At 44.3% G+C, this 20,047-nt stretch overlaps 1 protein-coding gene across 4 annotated transcripts in view; it reads right to left on the reverse strand.

Moving 5' to 3' along the window:
• Positions 1-20,047, reverse strand: part of PALM2AKAP2 (PALM2 and AKAP2 fusion) — a 224,259-nt gene that overhangs the window by 171,632 nt on the left and 32,580 nt on the right. For all 4 annotated transcript variants that reach the window (XM_082204585.1, XM_082204582.1, XM_082204584.1 and 1 more), the window contains exon 2: positions 14,264-14,344. In XM_082204585.1, the coding sequence (XP_082060711.1) occupies positions 14,264-14,344 (81 nt within the window). The remainder of the gene's footprint in view (positions 1-14,263; positions 14,345-20,047) is intronic.

A 20,047-nucleotide genomic window follows, 5' to 3' on the forward strand; every position in this document is an offset into this window, starting at 1 on the left:
CCACATTTCTGCAACTGTTTGTCATTTCTCCCAATATACAGTGGTACCTTGGATTACATACGCTTCAGGTTACATACGCTTTAGGTTACAGACTCTGCTAACCCAGAAATATTACCTCGGGTTAAGAACTTTGCTTCAGGATGAGAACAGAAATCGTGCAGCGGTGGCCCCATTAGCTAAAGTGGTGCTTCAGGTTAAGAACAGTTTCAGGTTAAGAACAGACCTCCAGAACGAATTAAGTTCTTAACCCAAGGTACCACTGTACACGTTTTGCAAGCAATTCCCCCTAATTTATTGCATTTATGTTATTTTAACACACACACATACACACTTTGAAGCACATATGTCCCTAAAATAAGCATTTTTAAAATGGGAGAACTGTATCACAAAATTTGGAAACACGAGTGTCGAAGGATAGCTTTGTTTCTGTTTGCGTATCGTTCTGGAAAGTGCCAACTTTGAAGGTTTGCATTAAAATGAAACTCAACTGGTTTTCTTCCCTGTCCCTAAGTAAGGGCAAGATGCCATCTGCTCATGGCAGGTCGTCTTTGTATTAAAGGCAAGCCATTATCTGAAAAGGCACTAACAAGAGTTTCTAAAACAGACCATGCTGAAAGAGCAGAACTAGCTTGTGCAGATAGATGGAAGGAATCTACCTGCTTAGAAAAGCCTTTCAAAAAAGATCAAATCAGCACAAGAATGAAGTCATGCTGAAGGGTTCTTGTTCGTCCTTCCTCCACAGTTGACAAAGAGATGTTTAGTTGTGTCTTGTGGACTGGTCTCCAGCCAGGTCCACCCACCAGCTGCTGTTGTTTACAGAGTATCTAACAGAACCATTGCTGAGAAGCTAAATTGGCTGTTAGTAGCTCCTGGCAGAGCAATAAACTGATGAGCTGCTCTATCAGTGATAATCTCCCAGGCATCAGCAACTGACCGTATGGGCCTGACTCTCTAGGGAAAACAATGGCTAGCTGATCTGGATGCAGACCGAGACACAGGTGTCAATGAATTTTGCTATTATAGTCCTGAAAAAAGCCATAGTTTTGGCTCATCTTTTTATTTTAAAAGTGAAGATGGGGGGGGGGAGGGTATGATGGCAGTAGTTTGGTTCCACTTCCAACACAAACAACTTTAAAAGAATGGTAAAATAGATTTCTACTCAACTATTTCTATCCTGAACTTTTCTAAGAATTCATTTCCCCCACCAACAATGTATTTTTTCCGCTTAAAAATGTATTTTTTCAAGGAGATCTCAATGCACCAGCCTATGCTATCATTCTGGTTTATGACAGGTTGATTATCAAATCCAGATGTTCAGATGTTCAGAGATATACAGTATTTGTTCATGGAAAAGCACAGTTAAGTGGTTGCAGATAAGCCAATATGGAGCAAAGCTTCTGAAAGACTGAAGCTGGGCGTTCATTTCTGAAGCTGCTAAACCCTAGACAAAAATTAATTAATACAGGTGTGCACTCCCCAATTCTAATGCTGATAATTTTGAGGGTAGTGTCTTTTGGAGAAGAGCAGTGGAGACCAACAGTATTGGTTTTATTTTTAAAGATATAAGGAGAGCATCATGGAAGCAAGCAGTTCTTGTCAACAGGCAGGTAAAACCCATTGTTCCTGAATCAAATTTGCAAAGGGGGCTCTTGAACTTTAAGGTGCTTTGCAGCCAGCTCACTGCTCTCTGTGTTCCTGGCTGAAATTGCAAAATGGATCCCAAAGAATTACCTGCCCTTTCCATGAGCTCTAGCTAAAGGTGTTCCTTTCCAGAGACATGACAGAGAATACCCAGCCATCAAGGAACATTCCTTTAGTTCTGCCCAGACTACCCAATGATGCAATACCAACTAATTCTATCTGATGGTTAGCAAGCAATCGGCTTAATAAATAAAAGATCGCTCAATGTCTTCTGCCAGAGCTGCTCTGGTTACCAACATGTGACTGGGCCAGATTCAAAGTTATTGTGTTAATTCACAAAACTCTAAACAACTTGGCCCCCACCGTACTTTAAGGACCTCCTGATTCTTTACAAGGCCTTCTGATGTGGCAATTTTCGGTGGTCCCACATCCCCTTGAGGAATGACACCTTAGTGTGGCAGGCCTTCCCTGTGGAACTCCTTGCCAATAGAGGTTCAGCCATCCTTGCTCATTTTCAGCTATCTTACAAAATTTGATGTGTCTCTGTTGTAATCCTCTGTTTTTTGTCTGCTTACCACTTTGAGATATTTTACATGAAAGGGTGGTTTAGAAATATTTAAATAAACTAAATAGCAGTGCTGGTCCCAACGTAGAGAAATGAAGTTTCAGGGGGGGGACTCCAAAAAATTCAGGAAAAATTTGGGTCCCCCCCATTTCCTACCTTGTGAAGCCTTGTTTTGTTTCTTTCTGGAAAACTTGAAAAACATTGAATTATGAACTATTTTCTTTTGGAACAGTGAACAAAATGCTTAAGGCAAGGTGTTCATATATATTTTTGTCCTCTAAAATTATTTCTAAAACTGTGTAACAGTTTCAAAAAACTTATATACTGGTTTTTTTAACCCATCTCTAACTGGTTTACTGGTTGAATTCCTGGGACGGGGTGAGCTCCTGTTGCTTGGTCCCTGCTCCTGCCAACCTAGCAGTTCGAAAGCATGTCAAAGTGCAAGTAGATAAATAGGTACCGCTCTGGTGGGAAGGTAAATGGAGTTTCCCTGTGCTGCTCTGGTTTGCCAGAAGCTGCTTAGTCATGCTGGCCACATGACCCAGAAGCTGTACGCCGGCTCCCTCGGCCAATAAAGCAAGATGAGCGCCGCAACCCCAGAGTTGGCTACGACTGGACCTAATGGTCAGGGGTCCCTTTACCCTTTACCCTTAACTGGTTTACAAAAAGAGTGGGAATTATTTAGGACTATGTATCAGACCATTACATTTTCTGTACACTGAGGCCAAGCAAGCCCTGAGGTGTACAATGAAAATACAATATATAAAAGAAGCCGTTAAAAATTCAACTAAAAATCAGACAACATTTAGCACAGCATGTTAAATCGCTACAATAGGCAGAAAAACCATTAAGAAGCTCAGCAAGTAGTCTATGCTGCCAGGGGGTGGGGGGTGGAGTTTGGGAACCACTCATCTAATGGGATATCTTACAAAGACATATCATATAAACTCATATACTGTCACCCCAGGTTTCTTTCCAGCTAAACTTCAAACTACAATTGGAAAAAAGGCTGCTTAGGTGCAAACATGACTCATTTCTACAGAGACTGCAAAAGAAACCAAGGATGCTTGGAAAATGTAAACCGCGCTTAGAGCTACAGATGAAGGGCAGTGTTCAAATTTAATAAATAATAATAATAAGTAATAAAAACCCATTGTTTGCAAATTCCTGCATAAACAACCTGATCCACATCTCTTGCATAAATTGCAGATTGCAATTTAGCTACCCACCAGATTTCATACTGTGTTACAAATGTTGTAACACAGACCTAGACAGCTTTAGAAGGTATCTATTTAAATGTATCAGGAGTTTGTATTTAAAGGTATTGCAGCCTGGCCTGTATTTGCACAGATGCAGCTTTGTTGCTCTCTGATGAGCTTTTAAATCACCTTCATCCAATATATATAGGCATATTGTTAGCTATTGCTACCAGAGCAATAAGATTGTCCAGGCATTGGCCAATGGCACTTTTAAACGACTGCAGTAAATTTTCATTCAATTAGCAGTTGCTGCTTCACTTCTCTAGGGAGATTAGCAACTGTAGACCAAGCCTACAGCCCATCACTAGAAGTCACTCTGCTAAGGTCTTATTGGCTCTCAGTATGTTTTTGAGCACAATTCAAAGTGTTGGTGCTGACATTTAAAGCCCTAAACGGCCTCAGCTCTGTGTATCTGAAAGAGCGCCACCACCCTCATTGTTCAGCCCGGACACTGGGGACCAGCTCCGATGACCTTCTGGTGGTTCCCTCACTGTGAAAAGTGAGGTTACAGGGAACCATGCAGAGGCCTTCTTTGTAGTGGCACCCTTCCTGTGGAACACTCTCTCATTAGATGTCAAGGAGATAAGTAACTACAACAGGCATCCCCAAACTCGGCCCTCCAGCTGTTTTGGGGCTACAGTTCCCATCATGCCTGACCACTGGTCCTGTTAGCTAGGGATGATGGGAGTTGTAGTCCCAAAACAGCTGGAGGGCCGAGTTTGGGGATGCCTGAACTACAGTATATTACCTTTAGAAGACATCTGAAGGCAGCCCTATATAGGGAGGTTTTTTAAAGTTTAATGTTTTATTATGTTATTGGATATGCTGGAAGCCACTCAGAGGGGCTGAGGCAATGCAGTCAGATGGTCAGACTACTACTACTACTACTACTACTACTACGCCTGCAGTCAGAGAGATAAGTCAGGCCAGCCAAGGCAGATGCCCAGTTTCTGTTCTATTCTGCTATATACACACGCCAGGGCTAACCCAAGACATTTTTGCACCTGAGGCGAACCACAAAATAGTGCTTCCCTCCCTGCTAGGGGAGGAGTGTGTAAATAACTACATCAGGGAAAAGGGAAGACTAAAGACCTACACCGGAATCTCCTGCCCCTGTGGATTCAGCCACCTGAGGCAGTTGCCTCACTTTGCCTCACGGGTGGGCTAACCCTGATACACACATTGGCATTCTTTTTCTAACTTGGGTAAACAACTGTCAATCCTCTTCTACTAATTATACTGCTTAACAACACACTCTCTCTCGAATCTGGGCCATTCCTATTCTTTTTAAAGCACATAATAGGTCAACAGGGGGGAGGAGACGGCTGAGTACCTCAAGCTATTTTTGGGGATGTGTCTCTTGCCACTAGTTTATTCTAGGCTTTTTATCACGGCTAGTGCTAGGACAGGAAGTGTCAGTAATGAATCACTGACGGGAACTGGAGTGCCCTGTAATGAGCAGATACAGACGGATGATGCTCTGGTGAAATCAAAAGGCACAGATTAGAAGCACCAGATAAACAGTTTAATCACAGAATCATAGAATCATAGAGTTGGAAGAGACCACAAGGGCCATCGAGTCTAACCCCCTGCCAAGCAGGAAACACCATCAGAGCACTCCTGACATATGGTTGTCAAGCCTCTGCTTAAAGACCTCCAAAGAAGGAGACTCCACCACACTCCTTGGCAGCAAATTCCACTGTCGAACAGCTCTTACTGTCAGGAAGTTCTTCCTAATGTTTAGGTGGAATCTTCTTTCTTGTTTAGCTCATCAAGGAGACAGATTCAACTCTGCTTCTGTTATTTCCATGGCTGTTGTGGGGCCAATTATATAAATACCTCAACACACACACAACCTGTTCCCCTTAGCTCATTTTGAACACCTACACTTTCATGTTATTTAGATTAATCAAGATTCAATAAAGCCTGTATTCAGATGCTTCCATCTTCACTACCTACTGTAAATTATTCCATCCTGTGCCACTGGGATGGGATACAGAAAGATAATGTATTCATTTCCCTCAGGGTGGTATAGTGGTTAGAGTGTTGGACGGGGACCCAGGAGGCCAGGGTTCAAATCACTGCTCAGCCACAAAGCTCAGTGGGTGGTCTGGGGCCAGTTATTGGCTCTCAGACTAACCTACCTCTTTTGGATGAAACGGATGAGGGGGAGAATCATGTAAACATCCAAGCTCTTTGGAGATATGCTGGGATATAAATGTAACGATAAATAGAATATAATAAAATGAATTGGGTGGAATTCAGACTCATGTTCAGATGAATGTTCTGTCTGCAACAATATTAGCCTGCCAGAGGGAATGATCCTGCTCTCCTCTCCCACATCCTATTCTGGGGGTACCCCAGACCCCCCCAGAGATAATCCTAGGGTGCATGGGGATGCAGAAGGAGTAGGGAAAGCCCTGAAGAGCAAGTGAAAGCTCCTGTACAGGACTTCCAATGATGGAGTCATTTGGTGACTGCCAAGGCTGTCTTTACCCGGGGGGTGCAAAGGATGCAGGGCACCTGGGCGCTGAATTCTGGGGGGTGCCCGGCGCCCAATGCTGAAGCCGCCTAAGCTCTTAACTATCTACCTGTTATGAAATAATAAATAATTTTGATCAAGCTAGAAAAACAAAATACAGTGGTACCTCGCAAGACGAAAAGAATCCGTTCTGTGATTCTCTTCGTCTAGCGGTTTTTTCGTCTTGCGAAGCAAGCCTATTGACGGATTAGCGGATTAGCGCTATTAGTGGCTTTTAGCGGCTTATCTGCTGATCAGATCAGCTGATAAGCGGCTTAGCGGCTTAGAAAAAGGGGGGGGAGGAAAAAAACCCAGCAGGAACTCGCAAGACATTGTTGTCTTGCGAAGCAAGCCCATAGGAAATTTGTTTTGCGAAGCACCTCCAAAACGGAAAACTCTTTCGTCTAGCGAGTTTTCCGTCTTGCGAGGCATTCGTCTTGCGGGGCACCACTGTACATATATACCTAGGTATTACCCAAATGTATACCTACTGTTTCACTAAAGCACTTTCGACTTTGTGCGCTCATTTATGAAAGATGCGCTGCGCCAGCGGTGGTGCTTGTCATTCACAATGGCGGCGCTTGTCAGACTCAATGATTTGGGGGTGCTGGGCGGATCTTTGCACCCAGGCGGCATATATGCTAAAGACTCCCCTGGTGACTGCTGCCCCTTATATCCAGCTTTCCTCATCCAAAGATCATTCAAGGCAGCTCCATGAGATTGTAAAATGATGAAAGGAGGGGGGGGACCATTCACAGTTTAAAACCCAAAACTATAAAACACACACACAATAACATGACACATTTTTGTCAAATGGCAAAAAACTGCACCCAAATCATCCTTCAACTTCCTTTATTCCTACGTTTGTGTACAAATATCTTTAATAACCCTACTCAAGTTCCTTTATCTGATTTATTGCTTAGTGAAATGAAGATGAAGCATTTATGGTGGCCACAACTAGGGAGGGGCTGGCCCATTAAAATCTGCTCCACTTGAGTTCTCAGAGGCGACATGACTCAGTCCTCCCCATTTAGTTTCCAGGCAGATGAAAAAAAATCTTTTAAAATCTGCCCAGATACACATACTTAAAAGTAATTACAAGTTAAGAGGTGGTGTGAGGATGGCACACTGCCTTAGTTCCCCCTCTCAATTTTTCCCTTTCAAAACTTCAGAAACGGTATATCCACCCACCACCTGAATGGAAGCAGCACACAACCCCCAGATCACTTCATAATGGAATCTGTCCGGCTGTGGATTCTGAAGTAGACCATTGATCCAATCTAGGTCATGCACGATCAGTCCAGATCAAATTAGGTGACTCCTCTGTGAAATCCAAAAAGGAGAGATTCCTTCTTCATCCACTCATAAGGTAGCTGAGAACAGTCACACACAAAAACCTTAAAACATTTGGTCCCTTTCATTGCATCCATTACTCAATAAAGTATTTTCACAACTACATTATTAAGTGCAGTAAATGCACTTGTCTTTATTTAATCCTACTTATAGTAAAATTCCAAGCCTTTCTAGCAAATACTGCTATGACAAAACCTGTCCTCCAATTTCTAGAAAGCTTTATTCCAACACATAAGGGGGTCCATTTTTTAGCCTCATTCACAGGGCACTTCAGAATATATAATTTCACCAAGTGCCCAGTGAGTTTATTGCAAAGTGGCTGGGTACGGCGGGTGCTTTTTTTCTTTCTATTAAATATTTCTTCTGTGCTTTGCAGCATCTCTGACTACCTATGTTTCCTAATCTAAGAAAGTCAACGAGGTCTTTCTTTGGCCTTTACCTGTCACACAGGGAGCTGTGGAGGTTATGAAATTGATATGTGCAAGGATTTTGTTTTTAAGAAAGGCCCTTCCTTTTACCTATTAAAAATAGTTCCACATGGATTTGTTTAAAAGTAAAAACACTTCACTTAAAAAATGCAATAAGAGGAACAAGCCAGCAGTAAATCACACTGATCTAGTGGAGTTCACTCTTTGTAAGCAAAAACAGGATCTGCATAGGAGTGCCAGTCCTAATAAGCTCGGCAATTCGTCTCTGGTAGGTCTTGGCCACATGAAGCACTTGCTGAGACTGAAGGTCCCTGCCTCATCACAGTTGCCTAAGTCCCTTCCTCTTCAGAGTTTCCCTCCAAGCAACCTGAGACTGTGGCTTTATGAAGCTAACCTCTCCTCTGCCCTTTTCACGCCTCTCCTGGTTCTGGAAGAACAGCAGGGAGGGGAGTTTGTCACAGCAGGAGTGGGAGACGCCTGTGCCTCTTCACCAACCAGACTCATCTCTGCTTCTTGGCCTCCCTCCTCTTCTGCTTCAGCTTCTGCCTCTAGATTTCTCTCTGCCACAGATGCTCCCGGCTCACTAAACGCTGTTATCTCTTCAGCTCCCAGCACCTCCTCCTTCCAGTCTTCTCCCTCTTCTCCTTCTGACCTCTCATCGTTTTCCCACCACCAATCCCTGAACCCTGAACCTTCTTTTCTTGGGAGTTCCCTAGCCGGTTCCCTTCTGAGTCTATCCAGGCCATGCCACTGCCTTCCTGGGCTGAATGGAAAGCTCGGCTGAGGATATAATAAGGTTTCAGGAAGCATGGGCACCCAGAAAGGCTACAGAATACAAAAAATAAGATAAATTATTTGTGGAATGAAATAACCAACACTCACAAAATCCTTAGAAAGTAAGGTAAGTGCCGTACACTTCACCCATGCCATTTTTTCTAAAATCCCCTCTTGCTTTTGATAATTTTCAAATGCAATTTCTTTTCTCATAAATAAGAAATTTTCCAGCACAGCGTTATTAGGATCCTCTTCAAATAATCAAACTCACCTAAGAGATGCTCCTTTACACCATAGCCTTTTGTAGGTAATTAAGAGGAGTAAAACTAACCGAACAACAAAAAAAGGATAATTGCTATGTATCCAATTGGAGGTGGGTGTGAACTGTTCAGAACTCCAGGTAACCCAGCACAGAAGCTTTGAGTTGCTGCTGTCTATCTGCCCTCAAACACTCACTCAAGTATTCAAAACCCTCATTAATGTATCAGATTTATTTAATCAAACCTATGAAAAATATGCAATAGCATCCCAGTGCAAAATTAACTGCTGCTGAAATACTACTACAATTTAGGGATAAACACTCCTCATTCAACCCAGAAATTAAAGCCATAGGACCCTCCAGAGCAGAGTTTGCCCTACAGCGTCAATTACAAAACTACATCTATATGGAGAAATACTAAAAAGGGGGGAAATGATGTTTTCAAAATGTTCACTGCACTCATACTGGTGCAATCCTATAAAGGTAAAAAGGTAAAGGACCCCTGGATGGTTAAGTCCAGTCAAAGGCGACTATGGGGTTGCGATGCTCATCTTGCTTTCAGGCTGAGTCTGGGTCATGTGGCCAGCCTGACTAAACCACTTCTGGTGCAATGGAACACCGTGATGGAAACCAGAGTGCATGGAAACGCCAATTACCTTCCTGCCACGGCAGTCCCTTTTCATCTACTTGTACTTTGATGTCCTTTCAAACTGCTAGGTTGGCAGGAGCTGGGACAGAGCAACGGGAGCTCACCCCGTTGCAGGGATTCGAACAGCCAACCTCAGTTTAGACCACAACGCCACCCGCGTCCCCTTGGTGCAATCCTATACACACAGATGTTATGAATGTCACCTTCAGCCAGCATGGCCAATTATCAGGGCTGATGTGTTGCAGGGGTGATGGGCAACTCAGGAGTGGAAGATGGCAATGCACACTTACCTGGGAGTATGTCCTATTAAGCTCAGTATGGTTTACTTCTGAGCAGATATATAAGCTAAGCACCAAATAGTACCTTAAACCTAGGTTGCACTCGCAACAACAGAATGGGGGTTGGATTAGTGAGCCTTCGGGTCCCTTCCAACACTACAGTCCTATGATCTCAACTACACTGCTTGACTGTAGCTTGCTCTTACAACAATTCACTTGTCCCAGCATGTGAGAAGGAAACACACAGTGGAAACGGAAATGGTATTAACAATGGACTAAGGCAGAGGTTTTTCAACTGAGTTCTATTTGGGTGGCCTGTGGAAATGGTGCAGCACAGTCAAATAGATCTGTACTCATCCCTGCACTTATTTTCTTTGAAGTGATGATGGAGGACTAAGATGCCCAGCAAGGGGTCCATGATTCGTGTGGTAGCGTGGGACCATAAAATGAACATCTTTCAGCTGGTTCGATGGAGATGTCAGTTGCCAACTTGGAGCCCAGAAATCTCCGCATGGTCACAATTGGACCCATGCCAATAACAAAACGGGGAATTTCAAACACTGATTTGAATATAAACTTTCTTTGTATGTATTTTTTGGGGGGTTGGAGAATGACATTATACTATTTGGAGAAGTGCAGATTTCAAAAGCTAGCATGTATTGGTTTGGAAAGCGGTAACTGGGCAACTTCACATTGGAATGTGAACGGATTTCTCATCTATTCCCAGCCAAAGATTCTGTTTAAAGAACTATGAGTCAAAACTTGGGGTATTTAGGTGGGGCAAATAGTTTCCTGAATCTGGCTTACTTTCATTATAACTTCTGCTGCCTGTTTCAGGGTCTTGGCGGGTGGCAGTTTCCCACTTTCCCATTTCCCAGAATTCCCCTGACTGAGAGCAGAAAGCGTTCCTTGCAGTTTGGCTTCACAGTAAGGCTGTGTCACAGAGCATCACTGTGAAGCCAATCAGAGTGAGGGAAATCCTTCCTGCTTTCACCCTAAGGAATCCTGGGAGGGCAAAATGGCAGCCATTAGTTGTCCAAATTCCGAGGAGCGGCATTAGTGGGGGCACCACATTTGCAACTAGTTTTGCCTCCTCCTCTGAAATTTGCTGAAATGTCATCCTTGACTGTAGAAATAGTGGAAAACTTGTCCTTTGCCTTATGAAACGAAAGCTCAAAAGAAAGAGGAGAAAAATATTTTTCTGGATCTCAGAGTGGTCTGAGTGAAATGTCAACTCCTGTTGCACCATGGAAATGCAATCATATTATTTCCTGATAGCACAGTAGCCAATATATGCCACCAGGAGGGCCGTAGTGACACTGATGGAGTATTTGCTTGGGCTATAATCAATTACCCAGACAAATTCATTATGCTTAGTTTCAAAAAAAAAAAAAAGTGGGGTTGGGGGAGAGCAACAACAAAGGCATCCAGTAAAATACAGAATGGCCCGATGGAGAATTGCAATGCCGTATTACATAGAAGTAAGTCCCATAGAGTTCAGTGAGGCTTAGAGTCCCATAGAGTTCAGCGGGGTATAGTACTGCAGACACATCAAATGTATGGAAACAAGTTAGTGTGCAGCATTACCCAAACTCTGGCACTGCAACAGATTCCAGGTTTTGTTTATGCCATGAAATTTGACTTAGGTTTACTGTAGTGCAGAGACTAAACCAAAGCTCAGGAAGCCTCTCATTTGATTATTGTATCTACCGGGAACCTGGTAAGTGGCTTCAGTCAAGTTAGCCCTCGCCTTGCCCATATCTTCCAATATAAATAACAATGTAGACTGTTGCCACACTCTGCAGTTCCTGTGGCCACCAATAGGTGTCTATGCCAACTGTAGCATGAGGAACTGTTTAATGGGGTGGGGGCCCTTTGCCCAGAAGTTTGGCAAGCTACTGGATGGAGTGCCTGCCCCTCCTTTAAATGTGCCTGCAAGGGTGGGGAGAAGAAGAAGAAGAAGAAGAAGAAGAAGAAGAAGAAGAAGAAGAAGAAGAAGTAGTAGTAGTAGTAGTAGTAGTAGTTTGGATTTGATATCCCACTTTATCACTACCCGAAGGAGTCTCAAAGCGGCTAACATTCTCCTTTCCCTTCCTCCCCCACAACAAACACTCTGTGAGGTGAGTGGGGCTGAGAGACTTCAAAGAAGTGTGACTGGCCCAAGGTCACCCAGCAGCTGCATGTGGAGGAGTGGAGACGCGAACCCGGCTCACCAGATTATGAGTCTACCGCTCTTAACCACTACACCACACTGGGAGAGAGGAGAGGAGCTTCACAGAGCAATTTAGCAAGCTGCTCTGTGAAGGAAAAAGCTGTAGGTGATTGGGGGGAGGAGTTGAAAAAGTCATGAGGGGGTGGAAGAAGCAATAATCATGCTTCATACTAAGCTCATTGGCCATGAGTTGCAAAGGGAGGGGAGTTGGCAAGGAGAGAAGGTTGGCTTGGTGAACAGGGCAAGCAGGGCAGAGCCCCTAATCTGAAATATAAAAATAATACTGAACTGCCTTATAGGGAGTAGTGCCTGGCGCCCACTAGACCTGTTGGGGCTGCTAGGAGGTCACAGGGGCATGACCAAATTGCTGTGGTTTTCTCCCTGTCCTCCTCCCTTGCAAACACTTATTGCAACAGTTAGCGCTTAACTGAACAGAAAAGTGTCTTACAGTGGTACCTCAGGTTAAGAACTTAACTCGTTCTGGAGGTCCGTTCTTAACCTGAAAATGTTCTTAACCTGAGATACCACTTTAGCTAATGGGGCCTGCCACTGCACGATTTCTGTTCTCATCCTGAAGCAAAGTTCTTAACCCAAGGTACTATTTCTAGATTAGCGGAATCTGTAACCTGAAGCGTCTGTAACCCAAGGTACCACTGTACTTTGGTTCAGAAGGAGTGCCTGCCATCACAGTTGCTTCTCTGCTGGAAGAAAAGTTGTGTGCCCCCCACCTGTTCTGGTTCTCCTCCTAATGTTTCTTCAAAGAAACAGCAGACACTTAAACACTGCATCTAAGTGTCTCACCTTGGTTCAGAGGTGTCTCTGCTATCCCAATTTCTAGTGCGGCTTCATGCCAAAGAAACTGTATATTATTCAGAAGTAAGCACCACTGAATTCCATAGGTCTTGCTCCCTGTTATGTACAGGATTGCAGCCTGAATTGCTTAGTCTTAAAGGTGCCATATGGGCCTGAAATTGAGATCGCATCCATTTCCAGACCTAAAAATAAAATTATCTGTGCAGTAGACCTGATCCACAACGTAGGAACCTCCTTCCTTTAGCAGTGCCCTGGATGGAAACTTTCTTCCTGCTCCCCAACAAACACACATGTGTGGAATTTACGGCATAAAAATACAACACTGCTTGGAGGGGAAAATGCATTGCTAGTCTCAATCTTAGCAGGTGCTGAATGCCTGCAGCTGCCAGCTATTTGAGTAGATATTAGGATACATCACATGTAAGCTTTGGACAAGTCTCTTTCTCTCTGTGTATTCGTCTATTTGTTTATTTATTTACAATCATATCCTATGCTCCCTTTGGGAAATTCAGAGCCACTTGTGTGGAGATTCCCAGGAAATCACATCCAATCACTGACCAAGCTGAAGCCTGCTAAGCTTTTAACATCCTTACAGCATCAGACTCCCATCTCAGGCTCTGTTTGCTTTCAACAGAAAGGTGTTCAGCATACTGGAGTGTGTAAAGGCAGGAAGATCTCCTGCATGAGGTTAGACACTCCAGCAGCAACTCTCCAGGATTCTGAGCAGAGATCTTTCTCCAAAACGGTCCTTTGGAGATGCCTAGTCCTTTTGCAAGGGAAACAGGGGCTCTGCCCTGAGCTATGATCCCTCCACAAGGCATATCTGATGTTTGGAAAAATCTGAACTGGTGAGACCCAGGTAAGTGAGGTGGGGAAACTGATCCACGTTTCAGGATATACCTCCCAAAGTTTCCAATCCATAATCCCTTAATTTCTGGATGTGGACACAGATTAGACTTCTATGTCTATATGGCATGGTGCCAAACACCTATTTCAGATCAATAGATCAGGTAATTTGATACACGGAAGCAAACACACAGAGACACAAAATGTAACGACTAAATACTATAGTAATCAAGAGACAGAAAAAAAACAAACCCCTGAGCATCTGTAAAGCCGTAAAGCAGACCATTTAAGCAATGCAGCGAACACACCCAAATCTACATCCATTGCATTTCAGAGGTATAAAACGAAGAATGAATTTGCGGCAATAAAGCTGCGTGCAGCATATGCCTTCCTCTCACCGCTCCCCACCCCCCACATTCCACACCTTTCCCATCTCTGCTCTGCCCCATCCTTTTCATAAACATGGGGCTGTGTAACTGAGAATCTCACACACAGCAAAGAGACCTGGGGAGGATCTGATTAGCTGGAATAGACACAGCTCTGGCAGAGCAGGCTGCTTCATGTCGGAACAGGCTCTTTGCAGCTCTCCAACGTGTGATCTGCATGTCTAATAACAAAACAGCTCTGGTCAACCCAGCAGCTCCCCCCACAACTCAGCCCCTTACCTTGAAATGCTGCAGCTGAAGTATTTGGTCTTCGAGCTGTTGCCTCTTCCTTTCTATTTCCGTCTGCCTTTTCCTTTTTTCCTTGGCAAAAGAGGGTGGGTGGGGGGAAAAACAGAAGAGAAATTGCCTGTCAGAGAGAGGTAGAGAGGCTGGAAGCAGCAAGGAATTTCAGATACAAATTTATATGTATATTTTTAGAAAGAGAGACAGAAGCAGAGCCTTTGTAGAACAGGAGCCACCAGATACATCTGTGCCACTGTCTCCACCTGCCTCACAAAACAGCCAGGCATTCAGGGAAATAACATGTCAGCTAAGGACTAGCTACTTGTTCGCTGAGGAAGAGAAGATATTTGTCTCCCCTCTCTGTCTCTGTCTCTCTGTCTCTCAGACTCAGCTATGGGAGCAGCAACCGAGAGCAGAGTCCCCCGGGGGAAACGGCGGGTACACAACCTAACAACCGAGTTAAAGGGACACAAGCCCTGTTGCGTGTGCATGTGCGTGCGTGTCCTTATATACCTTGAACACTGCAAAGGATACCCCCCCCCCCGGAGAGCAAACAAGTGTCCAGGAAGCTGCCAGCCAAAGTATAGGATTACGTAAGAGATTAAAAAGCAAACAAAACAGGGGGAATGGCAAGGCTTGCTTACAAGTACGGTCCTGTGTGGCCACTTGGCAAACAACCTGCAGAATTCAGGTGGCCCGAGTTTACACAGGGTGTATTTTGTTTATTTATTTAGGCCCAATCAGCACAATATGTTCAAGTGTCATGCCACTTTGAGCAGTCATGGTTACCCCAAAGTATCATGGGAACTGTAGATTGTTCAGGGTAATGGAAGTTGCTAGAAGGATGCTACTCCTTCATATATACACCCACACCCCGAACTACAATTCCCTTTTGACTGGTGGACCACTCTGAGAATTGTAGCTCTGTGAGGGGAATAGGCTGCAACCTCCCTCAAAAGGGCTCCACGCTACAGTTTGGGGAGCCTTCCCCACGTCCCGTTTTCATGGTAGCTGCCATTTTGTTTTTCTCACAGCACCTTTAACCAGATTGCTGTGAGGAAAATGAAATAACGGGTGTCAGAAAGCTGCAGAGGCAGATTCAGGGGAGCACGATTGGTTAGGTTGCACTGGGGCAGACTCTTGGGGATACAGTGGTACCTCGGGTTACAGACGCTTCAGGTTACAGACTCTGCTAACCCAGAAATAGTACCTCATGTTAAGAACTTTGCTTCAGGATGAGAACAGAAATCCTGCAGCGGCAGCAGGAGGCCCCATTAGCTAAAGTGGTACCTCAGGTTAAGAACAGTTTCAGGTTAAGAACGGACCTCCAGAATGAATTAAGTTCTTAACCAGAGGTACCACTGTACTGCCAGGGATGTACCAACTGGAGCACGAGAGGCAGAGGGGTGCTAAATTTTAGCGTCACACATAGGGCACCGCTGAAATTTGAGACCCCAAGATCTGTCCTTGGAAGCTGGCAGTCCTTACAGTTGCAAAAAGAAAAGAATGTGTGCCCACTTCCATGCAAAAATGTAACCCTCCAACGACTACAAACCTGAGGGCATCACCTGCACACAGGAGGGGGGCAGTCCACTGGGGTAATTTTGCCAAGCCCTAGGTGCTGTGTTTCTGCTCCATGGCAGAAATATATTTACTGAAAGATGGCATCAACTTTATTATGAAGACTCCCTACTTTTGAGTGCTTTGCACTCAAGTTCATGTTTGAAGCCCCCCACCCCAGTGCCTGCAAGGAGAACAGAATTTTGCCATCCCTTGTCGAGATTGGACATGGAGTAAACAAAAGGATCATGCTTTGGGCTGGACTTTAGGATTAATTTTGGCTGTGAGTCCTGGAAGACCTGCACCCTGTCTTGCAGGCCTTCTTCCAACTGGCCTGGGAGGGTGAGGTCCTGACTGACTCCAGCTACAGAAGCTGCGGCTGTTTAAGAGGCCAGATACCATCTTGGCTGCCTCTTAGTGCAGACCCGGGTCTGTGAGTCTGAGATGCTACTCACTATGAACCACCATTGGCAGGACGGGCAGCAACAGCAGCAGATATGTTCTGTGCTTGGATAATATTTTATTATCTTGTTAATCGTGCTGTTTTAAATGTGCATTTTATATTCAACTTCCTTTAGTAACATTTTCTTTTAAAATGTTTAATAAATATGCATTGCTGTGCTAAATGTGTATTCTGCAGTTGCTGTCCTTTATAATGTATTATTTTGAAATCTTTAGAATAATATTATAGCTTCCTGTTAATTTTGTTGTTTTGAATGTACAATTTGTATTTGACTTTCTTCAGTAATATTTTATTCTGGGTTGTTTTATTTTATGTTTAATGTGCTGTAAACTGCTTTGAGGGTTTTTTCTTAACAAAATAAAGCAGTATAGATGAAATCATCATCATCACCACCACCATCATCTTAAAAAAATATAAAATCAATGTGCCTTACAGAGACTAAGCAACACCACCACCAAAATAGTGTCTTGAATGTTGTGTTAAATGTGAGGTTAAGATTCTATTACATATTTCTAGTGAGTGTTAGAAAACTCACTGGATGAATAAAGTCCCAATGAGTTCAATGAGGCTTATGCTTTAGCATGTGACTCTGTTTAGGAATGCAACATACATCCAACTAGGGTTGGTCTTAAACAACCACTTGGCCAGCTACCTCTGAGTAAGTGAAAGCATACAACAAGAATTTACTTGTGGACCATTCAAACTCTTGGACAACATTTAAAGAACAGCATGTTGTTGTTTTTCTTCTACCCACATTTTTTTTGGATTAAAACGATGGAAAGCATATAGCAGCAAAAACTAACCACTAAATGAATGTGTTATCTAAGTGGAAAATGGTATCTGTATAGATGAAGCATAGTTATTAATAAATATGTTTATGGAGATGCAATAATAAACATGTTTACTAAATCATCATCAAACAGAATCGCATCCAACGTTCTCCAGAAGTGACTTCATTCAGCATAGTGGAGCCCTCCTTGAAAAGGAAGGCAAGATCCAAAAGGCTTGGTTATATGTGGATTATTTCGTAGGGTTCTACAGTGTAAAAAATTTCAACACTTAGCACCCAGTGGTATGATAGGATGCAGCGAAAGCTTCTGAAAAAACAACAACACAGAGACAAATGGAACAGAAAATGCAGAGTGCACAGCTCAACCCTTCCTACTTAATTATGTGTTGGTGTTTCTTCCAGCTGTGTCTATGCTGTTGGTAGAATGCAGAGATGCCCGATTTGATCAGGAGGGGAATTATACTGGGACTAGGGCTGGAGCAGCAGCAATATCAGCAACAGTTCTGTGATGTAGCTGAATACTAGGGACAGAAAGTTCTTCATTTATTTGCTGGATGGTGAGGCTATGTATGTAGATTCTCTCACTCAGCAAATAGCCATCTGAATCCCTTAGCCATCTGAATCCCTTTACTACACTGTGGTCTTCTCAGTATCTGTAGCATGCACTGGGCCTTTCCAAAGCATATACAGTACTGTAGATCCTTTCCTTTTAAGAAAGCTTCACAGCGTTACAGTTTATACTTGGGCTACAGGGAAGAATTTACGTTTGGTGCTAACATGAAATAAATACCAGAACACAGCCCAAACAAAGGAAAATTACAGCATGTGGTATTTTGCTGACAAGTGCAAACAATAACTGCAGTCAAGTGTGCTCAGTAAGGCTTCTACCTTTTAAACACACATTTCCTCAAATGTGTCACGAATACAAATATTTACAACGTGCTATTATTTGTATACCTGAAAGACGCAGGTTAAGAGCAGGAGATTCAAATGGTTTTCTCTTAATTTCTTGCTGACTCAGGTTTTGGATTTGGAAAAACAACCACCCCACATCAGGAATATGCCAGCATCCATTGCTATGAAAAAATTGACCCTACCCATAACACAATCACAGAGAAACTACTTCTCATTCAATCATCTTATTCAAGTCTCATCATCATCATCATCATTTTTGAACTCACCATTTTACTTTATTTTCCTGTGTTCATATTATGGTTCATTCATCTAAGGCACAAGTAGCAACCCATGTTTTATTTAAAAACAGTGGCACCTAAGCCCTCTTCAGACATGTGTATTTAGGGTTAACTGATCATATGATGGGGATGACTGTGCCAACTCTGTGACTCCATCTTCCTCCAATTCATGGAGGGCGGCTGCCTGAAGTGGTGAGTCTCCACAAGGACAGAAGACTCCCTGCTCAGACAGTCACCCTCCATGAGTTGGAAGGCAATGAAAACATACCCTATATGTCCTGATTTCCCAGGGACAGTCCCGGAATTACAAAAGTCATCCTGGCTTCTGATTCGATCCCGGAATGTCCCTATTCTCCCCCCCCCCAGTGTTGTCGCTGCTGAGCTTGGGGAGATCAGCTGGCGCTTGTCCTCTGCAAGGGCTGGGGCTGTGAGGGAGCATCCCGTTGCCTCTCCATGGCCGCTGCTGTGGCCTCCTCTCTTGGGAAGCTCATAGCAGCTGCCGGAGAGCAGGCAAGGAGAAAGAGAGGCTGCTGCTGCCAATGCCAAGCCCCAACTGATGCATCGGCTCTGAGGGGCAGGCAGAGGGCAGGACCACTCTGGGCAGGAAGAAAGGGGTTGCTGAGGGGAGCTCAAGGAGTAGGAGCATTGATTTTTTTTAAAAAAAATGCTTTGTGCACCTGCATCCAGTGGTGGAGGAACCCTCTCTGGCACCCAGAGCGGGGCATCCCGTACAGAGTGCTCATGTGTGGCATCCCGTACGGACTGCCCATGTGCGGCAACTGTACGAGATAACACACATCCACACTTCATACGGGCTGCTGCTTGAGCGTGGTGTCTTGTATGGACTGCGCATGTGCGGCAGAGTGTGTCCTCGTGAGAGTGTGTCCTCGGCCGCTCTACAGCTGGGGAGAGGCAGGGGCCATCTTGTCACCCCCCTGAGTGGCACCTGGGGTGGACCTCCACCCCCCACTTCGTACACCCCTGCCTTCATCTAATCTTGCCCCTTTCTAAAAACCATTTATTGGTGTATTTCTGTTAATTTACCGAAGAATAAGATAACATAAAATTGGGATTAAGGGTGTTTTCTCAGGATGGTGGAGGGTGTGTGTGGTGTCCCTTTGGTGTGGAGGTGATGGCACTTGCCCTTCTTCTGATACGAAATGCTCTGCGGAGGAGACCAAAAGAAAAGGGGGGCACCGAGAAAGGTCAGTTGCGTGGTGTCAGGGGCTGGAATGAAGAGGAAGAGGAATGGCGGAGATTGCCCTCCCTTCTCCTGAAGCTGACAGGGAAGAAGGAGGCTGTGTTGAATTACAGCCAAATTATGAGGGAGATAACAAGTCAGAGACAGGCGAGCAGCCAAGTTGTGAGGTGTTAGAAGAAACAGTGGGGGGAGACACAGCAGCCAGCGGACACTTCATTAGACAGCACAGATGATCCACTGCCCCCTAGAATGCGACATTTGTTAAAGTTGCAAGAGCAGTGGACACAGAGGCATTTGACCACAGGGGGCCACCGTAGGGTCAGATGCTGTTGGGAGAGAGGGAAAGGAGAGGAGCCACAGTGAGCAACTCCATCATGGAGGAGGAGGAAGAAGAAGAGTTTGGATTTGATATCCTGCTTTATCACTACCCCAAGGAGTCTCAAAGCAGCTAACAATCTCCTTTTCCCTTCCTCCCCCACAACAAACACTCTGTGAGGTGAGTGAGGCTGAGAGACTTCAGAGAAGTGTGACTAGACCAAGGTCACCCAGTAGCTGCATGTGGAGGAGCAGGGAA

This window comes from Podarcis vaucheri, assembly GCF_965113315.1.
Source record: "Podarcis vaucheri genome assembly, chromosome: 17".
In the NCBI taxonomy this organism is placed as follows: domain Eukaryota; kingdom Metazoa; phylum Chordata; class Lepidosauria; order Squamata; family Lacertidae; genus Podarcis; species Podarcis vaucheri.